Consider the following 18,303-nt stretch of genomic DNA (forward strand, 5'->3'; position numbering starts at 1 on the left):
TGAGCAATTAGGAGGACAGAGAGTGGCACTGGACGGAGTTGTGGAGCAATAAGTGAGCGATAAGAGATTTATTGTTTGTACGAAATGTCTGTGACCCAGATGGAGTTAATATTTAACACCATTTCCTATCCTGCCACATACCAAGTAAAAAGGCTTGGTGGCCGGAAGCCCAGCCAGATTATTGAAGAAATGGAAATATTCATAAATGGAAACAAACCTACAGATTGTATGCACTCTACAAATTTTCAAATAAAAAAAAACGAAATAGAAAAGGTTTTGCCAAAGTGTTTATTTCATTCAACACACACCTGCGTTATTGACCCCAGACAAATTGACCAGTTTGACTATCTAGAAAAAACTGTACCTTTTTTAAAGATAGATCTATTTGAACATTTCGTAAAATAATGTTATTTTAAGAAGAGTATGAAATATCCTCTTTTTTCACATTATTGCGTTACACTTTTTCATGCGTCAAAATGTGACGTGCAGTTACCCCCTCCGAGCGCGTTGCGTCGCTGCTGCTCGCAGCAAACTGGTTTGGTTTCGCCGAAGCAGGAAGCTGTTAAGCGGACTAGCTAGCTGGCAGTGGCTGGTTGGTTGCTCGGCCTGTGAGAAAGGTTCCCAGCCATGGCTCGGTTCGCGACGTTCCTGCTCTTACCAGTTCTCGTCGAATTGACGTCGTCCATCTCCTTCTTCCTGCCGGTCAACTCGAGGAAGTGCTTGCGGGAGGAAATCCACAAGGATGTGCTGGTCACCGGGGAGTACGAGATAAGCGAGCAGCCGAACACCAAAACCAACCTGAAGGTGAGCCACGCCGAATATCCGGCGCGTCCGACGAAGGCCACGGATCGACGGAAGCACAGTTTGATTAACTTTGGAGTCACAATTTAATGTCGATTGTTTCTGTCATCGTCTGAGCTCGCGGGCCCCAAAAGGACGACTTCCTGCTTTAAATAAACTACTTAATAGTTCAAGCTAAATGTCGTCAACCGCTACTTCGACATCACAGTGAAAGGCTTTGTGAAAGGCGCTTTTATGCTAATATTAAAATGAGTAGCTTGTGTGCGGGTAGGTAATGTTTGTTTTGCCCCGCCGGCTGTTACACGTCACTCTTAACGTGCCACGCTGCTAACGTTAGCATGCTGCTATAAGCCAACTGGGAATGCGATGACGCTCAAGTCAAACAAACTATAAAGGTTTATTCTCACAAGCTTGGTTGTTCTGAGAAGTCATTAACATGATCAGTCATAGCACAGCTCGATGTCTATCGACTTGTTTGTAATTCATGTAAAGTCATTATTCGTGTCATCTGAGCACATTTGTTATTTCTGAAGTGTGTGTCAAACTGGTAGCTCGCAATTTGAATGAGGTTGGTGACCCTTGTTTTATGGACATTCCCCCTCCCCCAAAAATGGTAAAAAAAATATATATATATACATATATTTTTGTCATAGATCACAGATTCTGCCAGCCATTTGCTCTACAGCAAGGACGATGCCATCAAAGGGAAGTTTGCGTTCACCACAGAGGACTACGAAATGTTTGAGGTGTGCTTTGAGAGCAAGTCCCCCATGGGTAAGTTTCAAGTTGATAAAATAACGCTACTACTTTTGAGCAAGTCCTAACATTGATATTTGTTTGCTGCCTTTCTGTAAAGGAACCGGAAGAGTGCAGGACCAATTGGTCAACTTGGACATGAAGCATGGCGTGGAGGCCAAGAATTATGAGGAGGTATTTGCTTCGTAAATACTTCCACGAGCCCTGTTGTGTTCTCGCGCTGCACTCGATGAGAAGCATACAGAAGTAATGCTGGGAATTGTGGCACATGTGGCGCAAACCCTGCGGCCCCAGCTCACAAAGGCCACCTCAGCTGTCATCTGTCAGCATGGACAGATGACAGCTGAGATGACATTTATCAATAGCATGATAAATGTGTCAAAAAGGTCTTGTACATATTTTATTCCTATCGAGGAGCTGCATTGATAGATTCCTAATTGTTGTCGTTTTGGTTGGACGCTTTCATTGTGGCCACCAAGTCTTAGACTGACACCTACTGGATGAACTACGTAAGAACGAGTGATGGCTTGACTGCAATTGGTAAGGCTGAGTTTATTTATAAAAATGTTTCTTATGCACGCTTTGTGAGTGCAGATTGCCAAGGTGGAGAAGCTGAAGCCTCTTGAGGTGGAGCTGCGGCGACTGGAGGACCTTTCCGAGTCCATCGTCAACGACTTTGCTTACATGAAGAAACGCGAGGAGGAGATGAGGGACACCAATGGTAAATCCGTCCATCATCGCTTTAGCGCAGTGATTTCCTACCGGCATGCCCTGCGAGTTCTGGGCTCAATAACCGCTAACTGAACAAAAAGGCATTCCCGTCCGTCCTTGCTAAGGAGATGTTGAGTTTCCCTTCTGCCTCCGACAGAGTCTACCAACACGCGTGTGCTGTACTTCAGCATCTTCTCCATGTGCTGCCTGATCGGGCTGGCCACGTGGCAGGTGTTCTACCTGCGCCGCTTCTTCAAGGCCAAGAAGCTGATCGAGTAGAAGAGGAGCCGCCCGGCGTTCTTCGTCATCCGGCTCGACCGACGCCTCCGAACATCCATCATTCCTGGACGGCAAGGGAAGTTTTAGGCACTGGGGGTGGGCTCAAATTGGACTTTTTCAAAGATGCCAGACAACCGCAATGATCCAACAAGACGCAAAAATTAAAATGAAAATATGACAAGCTATCAGGCCTGCTTTGCTTTGCGGTTTGTAACATGACAAGCGCTGCGTGTCGGGAGCGACCGAGCGCCATTTCCAATCTTCTGGCTTCCTGTCAACAATGAGCTCGTTTTTGTTTGGAGCAGACATGCCACAAGCATGCCGCTGAGGAGATCCTCGAAATCAAGTGAAGGCTATTTGATTGTTTGCTTTAGTTTGTTGCCCCGCTACATTTGCGTACGTCATGAGTTTTATTGTTTCCATACTGGAAATGCCCGCCCCCTCCATCCCATACACATGTTTATCTTTTTGGGGAATGGCTTGGTCACTGTTAATGTGTTGTTGTTTTTTTTTCCGCTCTTCGGTCCATATAATGAGGTTATGTTGGAACTCATTTATGCTATCATTCACTCACCATCTAAAATGGCCAACTGGCAGCATTTGTAAAATAGCCTGGAGGAGATGTTAGTTCAACAGCCTGCTCTTCAAGCATTTTGCTAAACTGAACTTTTGATAGCAACAAGTAACACTTCACAATTTCTTGTACTTGCAGATCCATCCCAATGATTTTTTTTTAGGTTTATTTCTTTTTAGGGATACTTGAGGAGGTGTGGTTACATGGACTTAGGAGAAGTTAGGTTCTGGTCTGATAAAGGTTAATTATCAAGGTATCTATTATGGGGTTTTCTTTTTTTTTTTTTTTTTTTTTAGCAGCGACCGTGTGCATTGTGCGCAATCGATTTTTATGTTGACTGGTGCATTTTGTAAATTTGTGTTGGGCTTTTACTGAATAAAATATAGGATGGATTTGTTATTTATTGCGTGGTCTTATACTCCATTAAATATAACATATACTAACTTTGGGTGATCAGACGTCCTCTTTTGAACCCTAAAAAAAATCCCACATCATGCATACAACAGTAGTTCTAATAATAAAGTAAATACGCTTAAAAGACACGAATAAACCGGAAATTGCAGAAATCTGTTCTGATGGATTTGACTGCGTCAAAATGATGCAACGCAAACACTGGCAAGATCTCAGCCAATCACTGACGACACCGCATTGTCACTGTGACCCGGATGTGCCCACTGATCACTTCCTTCCTAAAATGGCCGCCATACCAACATCAGACAAACTCACGAGATAACTTATTTTTCTTTCCCTGTGACAACAAGTTGTATATCTCGCCACAATGCCGGGCGGGGATAAAGAAACGGACCTGACCGAGCGAGTCGAGGCCTTTTTGTCCGACTTGAAGCGTGGCGGGAGCGGCACTGGACCACTGCGGGGCTCGGCGGAGACAGCCCGAGAAACGACCTCGTTGCTCCGTAGGATCACGTCGCAGGCTCGCTGGAGCAGCGCAGGTGCTGCATAGGAAGCTTTTTTTTTTTTTTTTTTTAACGATTTGTATCCATTACAACTCATCTGGCGTACTGCTGCGCTTTTTGTCCTCACCATTAAAACAGCACAGAAATGTCATCGATGCATTGCACCTTTTATTAATGAAGTCAATTGTCACCGCGTCGTTTTTCTTTTATGACCGGTGGTCTTAAACTGCCTTGTAATGACAAACATTACATTTTAATTTCTCGAGCACGCGTTGGCTGCAAGATAGTTTGAATGTAAACAAATAACTGAAATGTAAATGGTTTGACATCTCAGGTGACCTCATGGAACTCCTCCGGAAGGAGGGCAGGCGCATGGTCGCTGCCCAACCGTCAGAGACCACTGTAGGGAACATGATCAGACGTGTTCTCAAGATTATAAGAGAGGAATATGCAAGGTGATTCGCACATGGCAAATGTACTTTTTAATGACTTGTGTACAGTTAGCGTGGCACTGCCCAGTGTCCACCCATTAAGAGTCACCAAACAAGTTTTTTGTTATCTGCTTATGTCATATGTAAAATTCCTTCATCGGTTGTTCACATTTTGCACGTATGTCTGCAGGTCTCGGGGCAGCAGCGAGGAGCTCGACCAGCAGGAATCTCTACACAAGCTGCTGACAACGGGAGCGCTCAGCGAGGAGAACTTCCGGCAGCATTTTGCTCCTCTCAAAGCCAACGTCATCGAGGCCATCAACGAGCTGTTGACGGAGCTGGGTCAGTTGCTAACAAACTTCCGCTGTACAGTTGGATGTGTGTTCAAAAGTTAAAAGCAAGTCAAATGAAGTCGAGCTGTAGGTTCAGCCTAAAATGACACTCAAAGTGTAAAATTGCCAACTTGCTTCTTGCAGACGGGACGACAGACAACATCTCCATGCAGGCGCTGGAGCACATCCACTCCAACGAGGTCATCATGACCATCGGCCGCTCTCGCACCGTCGAGGCCTTCCTGAAGGACGCCGCACGCAAACGCAAGTTCCATGTCATTGTCGCCGAGTGTGCGCCCTTCTGCCAGGTATGCCACACTGCAGCTCATAAAAAAACATAAAGTCCAGAAATGAGTCTATGTATCATGTTTAAAATTATACACTGTAGTGTATATATATATATATATATATATATATATATATATATATATATATATATATATATATATATATATATATATATATATATATATATACACACACAGTATGTTGGCTATTGGTTTATACTTTGCATTTCCATCAGGGACACAAGATGGCCACCAGTCTGTCAGAAGCTGGTATTGAAACGACAGTGATCGCAGATGCCGCCATATTTGCGGTCATCTCTCGCGTCAATAAGGTAAGCTAATCACGGCGGAAGACGTCGTGAAAAAGAGGACAGCGCCTTTGTTGGGCTCGTCAGGTGATCATCGGGACGCAGACGGTCCTTGCAAACGGAGGCCTGAGGGCTGTCAACGGGACGCACACGCTGGCCCTGGCAGCCAAGCACCACTCCACGCCGCTCATCGTCTGCACGCCCATGTTCAAGCTCTCGCCTCAGGTGACCCGAGCGCGCCATTTGGATACGCAGCGTCCGGCTCCGAAACGATTCTGACTCTCCAACCTCTTGCAGTTCCCGAACGAGGAGAACACCTTCCACAAATTTGTCTCTCCGCATGAAGTGCTTCCATTCACTGAAGGTGAATGAACTCACAGTTCACATCATCTGACTTACTGTTGCCAGAAGCGGTTGGGTTCACGGCTCACGGCTCACGGCTCACGGCTCACTCTTGACGCCTTTCTGTGCAAAGAGCACGTCGAGCTTAATTGGCTGACCAACATTGACGCTGAACCATTTCTGCCTTAGGTGAGATCCTGTCCAAGGTTAACGTGCACTGTCCCGTGTTCGACTACGTCCCGCCGGAGCTCATCACGCTCTTCATCTCCAACTTCGGCGGACACGCGCCCTCGTACATCTACCGCCTCATGAGCGAGCTCTACCATCCCGAGGATCACGAATTGTAATCGGTCCACTTAAAGAGGCGTGACACAAGTGCTCTGTTTGTGTTGTGCTTATTTCAATGTGTGGGCTGCCACTCTTGGATCAAAGACATTTGTAAAAACAATCTCAGAATGACAAGAGTAACTATAGTTTCATTTGCAGAGAATTGCTATTGGTCCTCTAAAAACAATCAAATAAACTTGATAACAGAGGACATCCACACCACAATTGTCATTTGGATCAGCAGCATTTTCATTTGGGCATTTCTTTCCATAAATATAGATATCCATTACCATGCATGAAAACATCAGGAAGTATTTTTGTAGGTTTGTGAAGTTGAGGCAGTGGTCGACCAGGGAGAGCTGCTGCAGTTGATGCTCTTACCTTATCACAAATAAGATGTTTGATGGCAAGTTGGGGGTTGAAAGAGGCCAAATAGAATTTGCCATTTTAAAAGAAAATGACTCTCACAAAAAAAAGAACATATTTATTCCACTAAAAAGATTGTCAAGCGTCCCCATCAGTAATGTGCAGTTTCTACTAGTGTAACTAAGCACCGCCCCTCCCTCCCTCCCTCCCTCCCTCCCTCCCTCCCTCCCTCCCTCCCTCCCTCCCTCCCTCCCTCCCTCCCTCCCTCCCTCCGTGTAAGCACCGCCCGCCCGGTCGCCGTCAACAACGCCGCAGTCGATTTTCTCCCATTAGCACTCGTCGAATAAGCAAGCAGCTAATGATTGTTTGCTAACTAAAAACGAGTCTGTCGACCACAGTTTCGCCCGATTTTGGGGGCTACTCCATCAACGGCGACAACCAACAGTGAGTGCGGCGGCGATATCTCGCTCGTGTCGCCGCAACTGGAGGCAGCTCGCGCGGTTAGCATCTTTGCGACACGGCGCTAGCTGGTTAAGCTAGTTAGCTAGCTGGCTGGATGGATGGATGACGGTTTGCCTGGCTTTCCTAAACAACCGGCTCTCTCTTATTTGTTGCCTCGACGAGACAATGATTCGCCCTTGACAGTGGTGAGTACATTTGGTTTGCTAACATTGCCACAGGAGCTCGTGTTTTTTACAGACATTTTATGGCTGAGCTCAGAGCAGCGGCAGCAGCTGTCCGGGAGCCACGCCTGGGCCATTTAAAGCCGTTTGTTGACATCACTGTTTGCTGCTATAATTGTGCATCTTGCCACTGTCACGTTAAAGTAATGTTCTATTTTTGTGTGTGTGTGTGTATGTGTTTCAGAGAGGGAGCGGAGGGCCGCACAGGTTTATCTCAACGCGGGTTTGCCACTGATGCCAATTTGGACCTGACAATATGATGCCGGTAGGTGTGACACCACTTGTCATAAGCCTTCTCGAAATTCTGTCTTCCAGTGCTGATAAAATTACATGCCACGGTTGGCGAAAACCAAATGAGTTAGTGTTTACATACTGTAATGTTGTTTTTGCTCAATTCAGAACTGTCTTTTGACAGAAAGAGGAATTGTCTGTAACAACCAAGAGTCTAGTTGCGTTGATTCGACTAGACTGTGAATGATTGAGAATCTACTCCGCCATATCACCGTACCGAAGAACATGATACGAGAATGGGAGCAGCGCTTTGTCAAGACGACCTATTGTTAACGTTGCGGTTGACAATAGCGGGACGCATTGTGAGAACAGGAGAAAGGAAGGCCGACCTGCAACTCGTAACTGAACTTGGAATTAGCCTATGGAAGTCGACTGTGCGTGCGTGTCCCCCGCTGGATGTTTGCACCCAGTGGCGCCGGCTGGCTGTCAAGTTAAGTCAAAGAGTCGGTGGAGCAGCTAGCGCCTGCGCTGGTGATGGTGGCAGCCAATAGGACGCCGGCCGGCCGGCCGGCCGGCCGGCTCGGCCACTGCAGGTCTGTCTTGTGAAAGGCCACTCGGGAGCCCACTAAATTGTCAACCGGTGTTAATCTCACCCAGCCGAGCTGCGCTTAGCGCGATTTACCGCCAGAGTTAACACTGGAATGTCCCATTTGTCATCTGCGGTCGTCCACGCTGGCGTTTTTTGGTTCTCATATGCTATCTGATGTTTGACACATTTAGTGTTCAAGCCTGCTTGATTCCCAACTGCTTGGCCTCTCTTTTTTTTTTTTTTGCATTATTGATTTGACTTCCTCTCTGGCAGCCTCTAATGCGCATTAGTCATGTCTCAATCAAAGCGACACCTGCTATTTCCAAGATGCTGGCTAATCGGTCCCAGAAGTCCTTCTGTTTGCAAGCTGCATAGAAGAAGAAAATATGGACGACGTAAAACCAGGGTGAAGAAATGCCCTCCTTGCCAAACACTTGGCTAGAGGCTCCTCTCTCCCTCTCTCTCTCTCTCTCTCTCTCTCTCTCTCTCTCTCTCTCTCTCTCTCTCTCTCTCTCTCTCTCTCTCTCGGGCTCTCGCTCTCTCTCGCTCTCTCTCCCTCAGTGTGTTTGCTGCTTTCTAAGCCACTGCCCCCCCTCCCAACCCCTCTCACAAAGCCAATGCTTTTTCCTCCCAAGTCTCCTCTGCGGCACAAGCGCATCGCCGCCACTTCTTTCCTGACGCGGGCTACGGCTTAGCGCGGTCTGGCGCCCCGGCGCCGTCCACCATGAAGAGGTTCGTGGCCACGGTGTTGCGCAGCCTGGCCGGTCTGTCCAAGGACAAGCCCGTCTGGGCCAAGGAGCTCCAGCGGCCGCCAAAGAGGGAGATCAAACGAAAAAGGAGGGCGTTCCCGAGAGCCAGAAGCGCCGGCAGACGCAACTTAGTGAGGGCAGTCGGTATCTCGCCCGCCCGCCCGCCCGCCCGCGCTTGCTCGGACCGACCCATTTGAGGCCTCGCTGAGTGATTGTGGATTGGCGCTAATATTGCTTTTGCGCACTTTGAGGCATAGCAAAATATGATGTCTTCACCATGTTTTCCCTTTTGATGGACTTGGATGGCGCTTGAATTTTGGATTTACAGTCATATTGGAAAAGTGCTTGAATCATGCAGAGAAGGCTTACGCTGATGGAAAGGCAAAAAAGCCAAAGCTATTGAATGTATTTTGTGTTATTCTTGCAATGCTCATAGTCAGTCCAAGATGGAAGTTATTGCAATTTGAATGTTTTTTGAAAGGGACGCCGCCGCGGGCTCTCAAATTCTCCCGGAGCAGAAGCTTGCAGGGACATGCGTTGCAATGCATTTACGTCGCAGTTCAAACTGTGTCTGTCTAATGCATGCTGCAACAAGTCTTGCCGCCGTGTGTGTGTGTGTAACAAAAATAAGGATAAGAATACACGAGAAGGCCACTGTACTCGTGCAATGCCAGTCAAGTTGTGAAACTTTTGTCCTCAGATGATCTTAACGGTGTACCTCAGCGACGGGGAACAGGCTGCGACAGAGGTGCCGATCACCCCCGAGACCACGTGCCGCGATGTCGTGGAGTTCTGCAAAGAGCCCGGCGAAAGTGGCTGCCACCTGGCCGAGGTCTGGCGAGGCAACGGTAAGACCAGCGCTCTTTGGGACCGCCTTTTTTTTTGCGGTGGCAGTGAACCCACTCAAGAGTGGATCGGGAATGATTCTGAACGCAGTCCAAGTCTTTCGGCGTCTCGTGCTCACCCATGCGGATACTCGACTCTCTCACCCGCCCTTTAGCTTTCCCGGCTAATCTCGACATGCCTGCTGCCACAGTGATGAACAATCTGCCGCGATTTGCCCAGAATTAAAAATGGAAGGAAAGTTGGGATGATCCTTTTAAAGGCCAACATCTGAAAGGGATTACGTGATGTCACGCTACACAGGGCTGTCACGACGCATTGCTCTCTAACAATTAGCTTCTGTCGCTGCGCTGGCGCACTGGGCGTTATCAGCATTTTTTTTTTTTTTTTTTTGCGCTGCCGAGGGGCCACTCGTCTGTTGAAAGCACCCTCCCAGCCAAAGTCGGGGTTTAGCTGGTGCCTAACAAAGCACGTCTCCTCACAAAACAAATCCGACACCCTCTTTCTCTCTGAAAAATGCAATGACGTGGTTGCCAATATTAACGATGAAATCTTTTTTAAATGCTGCGCTTTATTCTGGACTGACCTCAGCGAGTCATAACCTAATGCCTGCTCATTTTGTGGAAAGCCATTTGGGCATTTGTTGGCTATCCAGATGAAAGCCCCCCGTGTCCGTGTCTGTGTCTGCAGAGCGGGCCATCCCATTTGAGCACATGATGTACGAACATCTCCAGAAATGGGGACCTCGCAAGCAGGAGGTCAAGTTCTTCCTGCGCCATGAAGATTCCCCCACTGAGAGCAGTGATCAGGGTAAGTTTGGCCCCTCCTCGCTGTTGCAATTCCTGCGTCGTTCTGAATCATGTATCCATGTGTTTGCGTCAAGCAATTTTCCCATTTTTAGCAAAAAAATCGACAGTCTTGACTTAGTCTGCATTGCTTGTCCCTGTTCCTGTGTCCCTCGTGTCGTGTGCAATCTCTGCCGCGGGGCTTCAAAGTGACAGTGCGTGTTTGCGTGTGGCTGAGCGAGTCTCACCCTGCTTGCGCGCGTTTGCCGACTGTGCCCGCGCAGGGAGTCAGCAGTCTCAGGATCCAATGAGGAGCGGCAACGCCGGAGAGAAGCACAACGAGAAGGGGGTGAGATCCCGCCAACGAGGTTAAACGACGACGCTTGGCGCCAAGGCACATGTTTTACATTTGGGAAAAAATATAAAAGTCCACAAAAGTGTCAAGATGAAAAACATTTCATAGTTCTGACAGAATGGGCATGTTTAATATTTGGACCAATTTCTCATAGCAGCCCTAACCTAGTTAGTAGCGGCTCGCTCAGGTGTAAGCTTTGTGTCCGTGTTAAGGGGGGGGGGGGGGGGGGCGTGTGTGCCTGCCTGTAGATGTGCCTGCTAAAAGCAGCCTCTGGCACGGCGTCCTCTCTTGCTCCCTGGCTCGGACCATCTGTCCCAGATTTCACAATAGACAAGTGATGTGCGCAAGGAATTGAAGCTAATTGGTGCTGCGGGACAAAGAGCGCCACCGTGGAGGCTGCAGCCAATAGCTTTTATTTCCTCCGTGACCTGCTAAGTGGCGAAGATAAATTGCGTCCAGGTTCCGCTGCAAATATGCAATTGAAGGGATTATATCCGCCAGCCCGCAAGATGATGTAACAGCCCCCTAAGAGGATCATTGCTTTGGGATTCAGACCCAGCTTCTGGGACGCCGTCTGCAGCAAGCGAAGCACGCGGCCCTCGGAAAGCCTCGTAAAGAGCCCGAGTGGCCCCGGCCAACGTGCCGAGGAGTTTGGGATTTTATTCCCACAGCCCAATCTTTCAATCGTTCGCTCTCACTGCGGATAAGTGCCAGAGCCGGGATTACATCCCTCGGGTCGGTCAGGCGGGCGGGCGGGCGGGCGGTTCTCCCGTCTGAGGCGCTGCGTCGGCTTCTCCCTCGGGGGAATCGACGCGGATGCGCTGTCGCTTCGGTGCCTTTTGGAGTGGGCCAGCGTGAGATGCCTGTGAGTTGAGATGCCCTCACAAATGGCAGCGAGACATTCACTTGACGTGTCTAGAAAATGGCTTCTTCCATTGTTAACGGCCCAGTTATCTTTTCTCTTTTTTTTTTGTATTGTCCCAGTTACTCGAGTCCAACATGTGCGTGTACATGCAGGTTGGGAACCAGCGTGTGGAGCTGACGCTGTCCGAGCTGCAGGAGATGGCCACGAGGCAGCAGCAGCAGATTGAGGCTCAGCAGCAGATGCTGGTGGCCAAGGTAGTCAATGTTTCACTACCTGACTACCTTTGGGTAGTGTTTCAAATGTATTAAAGTCGACTTTTGATGCCCACCAAACTGAAGGAGCAGCGTCTGCGCTACCTCAAGCAGCAGGAGCGGCGTCAGCAGCAGACGGCCACCGAGAGCGAGAAGCTGCAGCGGCTGAAGGAGCGCGTGGAGAGCCAGGAGGCCAAGCTCAAGAAGATCCGGGCCATGCGGGGCCAGGTGGACTACAGCAAGGTCATCAACGGCAACCTGTGTACGTAGATTCTTATTCGTACTGGACGCCAGCTTGAAGCCCTAAGGGACCTACAGTACATAAGCGTGTCTCACAGATGGGGCTAGTGAGCGCCATTGCACGGCGACTTCAGACCACACTTAATGTTTGTAAATGCGCTCATTTGAACCAATCGTCTTGTCCGTCCGTTCCCCATCCAGCGGCGGAGATCGAGCAGGTGAGCGGCCTGTTCCAGGAGAAGCAGGCCGAGCTGCAGGCGGCCGTGTTGCGAGTGGACCAGCTCAGCCTGCAGCTAGAGGACCTGCGTCGGGGCAAGCTCAACGGCATCCAGACGGCGCTGGGCGGCCAGGTGACCGGCACCGCCGCCTTGGAGCTCAGGAAGCTCTACCAGGAGCTCCAGGTAGCGCCTTGCGGCCGGCCAGCCAGCGTCACGCTAACGGCGAAAGGCCGTCTTTAACGTTGACGTGCGCACCTTGTCAGATCCGCAACAAACTCAACCAGGAGCAGAACAGCAAGCTGCAGCAGCAGAAGGACCTCCTGAACAAACGCAACATGGAGGTGACGCTCATGGACAAGCGCATCAGTGAGCTGCGCGAGCGCCTCTACAAGAAAAAAGCTGAGGCACGTCAAAAAGAGAACCTCCCTGTAAGGCTAGAAGCGCTCAACACATCTTAAAGTGTCCTACAAATGTTCACCAGAACACCCCAAAACAGATCCAGCCCCCCTGCCTATTCTTGCGAAATTATATTCAGTGTATCTCCTCCCTCCCACAGCTGAACAGGGCCAACGGGCCGCCCTCCCCGCAGCCGGCCGCCGGCACGCTGGGCCGCGTGGCCGCCGTGGGTCCCTACATCCAAGTTCCCGTGCCGAGCCGACAGGACTCCGGTTACGCCTTGCCGCCCGAGCCGCTCAAGCCGCAAACTCTGGCCGTCAACAACCAAGCCAACCAAGGCCGCGCCAAATCAGGTTCGTCCCACAAGTCAAAGCTAAATGCGTTGCCAGGGTATCGGACCGGGACTTTGCGTGAGCGACCGTTTCTCTCCTACTTGGTTGATGTTTCCCACCTGCTCTTGAATCCTGTGGTTTCCTTCGTCCTCTCTAACTGGGCTCTCTTCCTGTCCTGTGTGTGCTGTTGTTGTTGTTGTTGTCTGTGCTGCGACTTTACCCTTCCTTCCTTCCTTCCTTCCTTCCTTCCTTCCTTCCTTCCTTCCTTCCTTCCTTCCTTCCTTCCTTCCTTCCTTCCTTCCTTCCTTCCTTCCTTCCTTCCTTCCTTCCTTCCTTCCTTCCTCCCTCCCTCCCTCCCTCCCTCCCTCCCTCCCCTCTTCTCCTCTCCTGTGTCAATGTGGTGGTGCGTGATGTTTCTGTCTCGCCGGGTTCGCGGGGCGCCGGGGCGGACGCTGGCAGACGGCGGCGTGCAAAAGCCCCCCGGCGGCCCCTGGAAGGTGTCTGATTTAGACATCGTCGTGGACCCGCTGCTTCCGGAGTCTCACCCGGGTCCGGGAGCCCCCGCCGGCTCCGACGGCACGTCCCGTGAGTGCGCCGTGGGTGTGGCGCCTCGCGAAGCCTGGCTTGAGTTCATTCAGTATTTTTACCACCACCACCGCCGCCGACCGTAGCGACCCCATCGTCCGACATAGATTGATGTTTTGCTTCCGTTAGTAGTCGCATCAAAGAAGCGCAAGTGTTCCCCTTTGTTGATGTCCCTCCCGTGTGCTTTTTCCTAAGCTCACAAGAAGGTTTCGTAATCGTCCCCTCCTAATTTTATAGTCTCGCCGGCTTGCTTGACTTTTGACTTTATTTTCTCAGATTCTGTTTTTGTGTTCTGAATTCTTCTTGCATCATAATGAAATAACAAAACGCTAATGCGTACTTCATGTATTCAGTTGAACCATTCGTGTATTGAACATTTGGACGATTGCTTTTGTGATGAAGCAAGCCAATGCATTTGACCTGACTTCCCGTGTCATTGCAGCTGTTGTTTGAAGCTCAGGTATTGACCCCTCTGTGTCTTGACTTGTCGCGCTTTAGCCGGTGACGCCGGCTGGCCCCCTGTGGGTAAGACGGGCACGTCCTTGAAACCTCCCGAGAGAAGGGACTCGGATACGCTGGCCAAGACCCCACCTTCCGGCCCCCCTGCCGCTTCAAGTGCAGAAAAGGTCAGCAGCGTGCTGTCTCGTAATCCTCTTAAACGCGTCCAAGGATGAGCTCCGGCTTGTTTCCCAGCTCCCGGCGTGATGCCATCCGAATGTGTTCTCACAGGTGCCGGAGTCCAAAACGGCCGCTTCGTCCCCTTCCCTATCCAAGCCGCAACCGCCGCCGTACGGTTCGCACCACTCTTCGGCCAGCTCTTTGGAGCGCCGCAAGGATGCTCCGCCCCCGCCGCCTCGCCAGCTGCCGAACCCCCCGGCGCCCACTTGGCCCCGCGTGGCGCCCACCAGCGGCTCCTCCTCGCAGCAGATCCAGCAGCGGATCTCGGTGCCGCCCAGTCCCACCTTCCAGCCCCACGCGCCGCTCTTCCCGCCAGGCATGAGCGAGCGGCTGGACCACCCGCCGGCCGTGGCCGTGCGCCCCTTCATTCCGGACAGAGGCTCGCGCCCCCAGTCGCCCCGGAAGGGCCCGGCCACCATGAACTCCAGCTCCATCTATCATATGTACCTCCAGCAGGCGGCGCCAAAGAGTCAGCCACTCAAACCTGCGCTCAAAGCAGGTAAGATAGTCGTGTTTAATGCAATGTACTATAGAGAGACCGTATAAAACAATTATTATAACCTTTTCTTTTTTTAAACTCTGTAGTCTATGGGAAGCCTGTCCTCCCTCCCAACTCAACCCCCCCTTCACCCCTGCCTTTCGTCCCGGCCGGAGGGGCCTTCCCGTTGCTCCAGGGTCCGCCCGGCAGCATCGAGGATACGCTGGACGGTGACGTGGAGGATCTCGAGGGCCTACGCCACATGGAGCCGTCGGCCCCTCCTCCCAGCGTGGAGAACATCCCTCGGCCGCTCAGCCCCACCAAGCTTACGCCCATGGTCCACTCCCCAATGCGCTACCAAAGCGATGCCGATCTCGAGGTGCTCCGCAAGAAGCTGGCCAACGCCCCGAGGCCGCTCAAGAAGCGAAGCTCCATCACGGAACCAGAGGGTCCGAGCGGACCTAACATCCAGAAACTTCTCTACCAGAGATTCAACACTCTTGCAGGGGGGATGGAAGGGAGCGCCGGGTCTGGGAGCGGCAACGGCGCCGGCAGCGGAACGCCGTTTTATCAGCCGGCAAATCCTCCCGGCTCTCTGGGTTGCGACCCGGCCGCGGACACGGACAATGGCAACTTTCCCTCGGACACCTTGCCTCCGTCGCCGCAGCCCCAATCCGAGGAGCAGGGCTCGGAAGTTTCCTCTATCGACCCTAACGACAACCGGCCGTTGCCTCCACCTCCCGAAGGACTTTTGGACCCGGCTGAAGAGGAAGGACCTGAAGACAACAACAACAATTTGGAGAGCTCCGAGGCTTTGCTGCCTAGCCCCGTGCTGGAGGTGACGTCTCCGGAGGAGAGCGGTATTGTGCAGACCCAACCATCAGTGAGTCAGGCATAAGTTCATGGGGGGGGGTTGATGGTCTTCGCAGCATGTGCCTAGATACAAACAAGTAGTGTTCCACAAGGCTCAATATTTGTTTCCTCTCCCTGAAGCGCACAAACTTAAAGAAACCAGAGTCTGAGCGCACCGGCCACGGCTACCGAGTGAAGTTCAACCCTCTTGCGCTCCTGCTGGACGCCTCGTTGGAAGGAGAGTTTGACCTGGTCCAGAGGATCATCTATGAGGTGCGTTTGAGTGGCCGCCTTTGCACGAATGAGAACCGAGCGGGTCCCGCTCTGCTCTAGGTGGAGAATCCCAGCACCCCCAACGACGAGGGCATCACCCCGCTGCATAACGCTGTCTGCGCCGGACACCACCACATTGTCAAGTTCCTGCTGGATTTCGGCGTCAACGTCAACGCGGCCGACAGCGACGGATGGTCGGCGACGCCGCACGGACGGGCGGGCGCGCTACACGACGAGATCGCTAATGTGTCGATGTACCTACCTTCTCGCAAGCAGGACTCCGCTCCACTGCGCCGCCTCGTGCAACAGCGTGCACCTGTGCAAGTTGTTGGTGGAGTCGGGGGCCGCCATCTTCGCCAGCACCATCAGCGACGTGGAGACAGCGGCAGATAAGTGCGAGGAGATGGAGGAGGGCTACGTCCAGTGCTCGCAGTTCCTATACGGTAACCGTTTTCAGTTTAGGACGCTTGCAATTCCCAAGACTGCAGCAAACTGTGAAAATGTGCAAATACCAAACACAGCGCTTTTATTCTTGCGGCGCAGGCGTTCAAGAAAAGATGGGCGTGATGAACAAGGGCACGGTGTATGCCCTGTGGAACTACGAGGCACAGAACCCGGATGAGCTGTCCTTCAGGGAGGGCGACGCCGTCACCGTACTGCGGCGGCAGGACGACAGCGAGACAGAGTGGTGGTGGGCACAGCTGGAGGACACGGAGGGCTACGTGCCGCGCAACCTGCTGGGGGTACCTGCCATCTTTTCAACCAGGGCTGGCCAATGCATCCAAATTTATTTAGCAGGACAATTTTCTCATTTGCAAATGCATTTTTTCCCCAGTGTTGCCAATTTGTGTTTGAGTAACCATTCTGGGGGAAATTCTTAGAACGCCATGCCATGCCATGCCATGGCCCTGCCCTGCCCTGCCCTGCCCTTATTTCAAACACCACTAAATGTTTTGCTCAAATTCATTTTACCCATCTTTCTCTTTTTTTTCCTCCGCAGCTCTACCCCCGCATCAAACCTCGCCAGCGCTCCTTGGCATAGCGCGGCAATGCTATAACAAAAGAGCAGAGAACAAATGAGCCTCATCGATCTTCTCCTGGTGGCCATTTTCCCCCCCTCACCCTGCTGTCACTTATTTACATACACGCACTGTGATGGACAAGCACTCCAAATGCAGGAAATCCCCATGGTCACTTGGAAGCCATCACTTGAGCCAGCCCAGTTGCCCTGAAGGTAACCCTTGTCGCTGCAGTCCCCCCCCCCCCCTTCTTCTCTTCAGCCATCTTTTCTCCCCTCTCGTGGTCAGTAGGAGTCTACAGAGCAACAATGACAGTGCCTTGTTGCTCATGTGACATTGAATTGCATTTTCAACCCTCCCTTTATAGAGGAATCAACCCAAATGTTTTCTTTTTTTGTGTTTTTAACCACCAAAAATTGCAATAGGTAGTTTATGCGTTTAAAAGTTTTATGGGTGTACTATTAAAAGGTTTTACACAGCACACCAGAACAATGGCAAGGTCAACACTACTTCACCAAGTTGCGATAAAGAAACTGAGAAGGTGACAGAAAGGCATCGTGAACTTTTTGTGAGTAATTTACATTTAATGCTAATGCTAATCAAAGCGAGTTGACATTCCCGGTCGTCATAGAGATGTTTTCTATTCCAATGCACCCCGGCCCGTTATTTTGCAACGCCACCCGTTCGTTGTGTTCCCACGATGGCTGTGAGAAACCTTCTAAGCTCAGGACCAACACGGTGCTGCCGGTGACACTCTAGTGTTGTTATTTTAATGTTCACCAAATCTCACAGGGGCAACAACCAAACGTTGGTAAAAAGTCGCCTCTACTGTGGCTGTTTTAGGAGAGACTCGCCATACGGAACTGGCGCCTCCATTCATGTATTACCTTCCCATGCATGTACATTGTTGTACATGTGTGTTACCCAAAACTCTGCAGTGTATTTTTCATCCTCACGTGTGCGAATGGTCCAGAGCTTCATTTTGGATTCCAAAATTGTACATAACCCGAGGAGGAGTGTCCTACGATTCTTTGTTTGCTGTACGGACGAGGTGGGCTCTCTCTTATAATGCTGTACTCCACACAAATACAAAATCTGTAAATGTGAACAATAAAAGTGAAGCTCTGGCATGACTCAAATGTGGCTTTGTGGAGCTCCAACATAACGCAGTTCACGCATTTGCCGTCAGGGGGCACCCGAGTACCAATGAAGACATTTTGTGCGTGAATGTAGGAAATAATACGTATCTTCAACCTATGAGAATTCTACATATATCTACAGTCTCTGATTTCATAAAAATGATCATATATACGCTTGTGGAAAAAAAGCAGAAGATAGCAATGCAGTGGTAATACCGGATCGTGATGTTTTTGCAGTCGTTTCAGTTTATATGCAATTAACTCATCTTGTGTTTTCCCCGTTCTGTTTTATTGCCACATTTTCAACATTTTAA

The 18,303-nt window shown here is 50.7% G+C and overlaps 3 protein-coding genes across 5 annotated transcripts; all 3 read left to right on the top strand.

The window, feature by feature from the left end:
* Positions 1-550: 550 nt before the first annotated feature.
* Positions 551-3,520, top strand: tmed10 (transmembrane p24 trafficking protein 10). Its single transcript, XM_049757372.1, has 5 exons — positions 551-804; positions 1,455-1,575; positions 1,658-1,731; positions 2,152-2,278; positions 2,426-3,520. Exons 1-5 carry the CDS (start codon positions 628-630, stop codon positions 2,545-2,547), a joined length of 621 nt encoding a protein of 206 aa, XP_049613329.1. The 5' UTR covers positions 551-627; the 3' UTR covers positions 2,548-3,520.
* Positions 3,521-3,785: 265 nt separating this feature from the next.
* eif2b2 (eukaryotic translation initiation factor 2B, subunit 2 beta) lies at positions 3,786-6,281 on the top strand. The gene is made up of 8 exons (XM_049757370.2): positions 3,786-4,071; positions 4,370-4,490; positions 4,657-4,808; positions 4,943-5,106; positions 5,322-5,417; positions 5,481-5,618; positions 5,691-5,757; positions 5,925-6,281. Exons 1-8 carry the CDS (start codon positions 3,900-3,902, stop codon positions 6,080-6,082), a joined length of 1,068 nt encoding a protein of 355 aa, XP_049613327.1. The 5' UTR covers positions 3,786-3,899; the 3' UTR covers positions 6,083-6,281.
* Positions 6,282-6,702: 421 nt separating this feature from the next.
* Positions 6,703-17,983, top strand: ppp1r13bb (protein phosphatase 1, regulatory subunit 13Bb). 3 transcript variants are annotated; one of them, XM_049758122.1, is made up of 19 exons: positions 6,703-7,075; positions 7,296-7,376; positions 9,381-9,528; positions 10,214-10,333; positions 10,593-10,657; positions 11,681-11,782; positions 11,867-12,041; positions 12,221-12,420; positions 12,501-12,665; positions 12,794-12,986; positions 13,425-13,550; positions 14,049-14,176; positions 14,280-14,727; positions 14,814-15,589; positions 15,700-15,831; positions 15,892-16,025; positions 16,108-16,274; positions 16,375-16,574; positions 16,832-17,983. In XM_049758122.1, the coding sequence occupies exons 2-19, from the start codon at positions 7,368-7,370 to the stop codon at positions 16,871-16,873; spliced, it is 3,330 nt and encodes a 1,109-aa protein (XP_049614079.1). In that variant the 5' UTR covers positions 6,703-7,075; positions 7,296-7,367; the 3' UTR covers positions 16,874-17,983. The 3 variants fall into 3 exon arrangements, with proteins under 3 accessions (XP_049614079.1, XP_049614080.1, XP_049614081.1); XM_049758123.1 differs by having other exon boundaries at positions 12,501-12,641; XM_049758124.1 differs by lacking the exon at positions 13,425-13,550.
* The last annotated feature ends 320 nt before the right edge of the window (positions 17,984-18,303 follow it).

This window comes from Syngnathus scovelli, chromosome 20 (genome assembly GCF_024217435.2).
Source record: "Syngnathus scovelli strain Florida chromosome 20, RoL_Ssco_1.2, whole genome shotgun sequence".
Taxonomy (NCBI): Eukaryota; Metazoa; Chordata; class Actinopteri; order Syngnathiformes; family Syngnathidae; genus Syngnathus; species Syngnathus scovelli.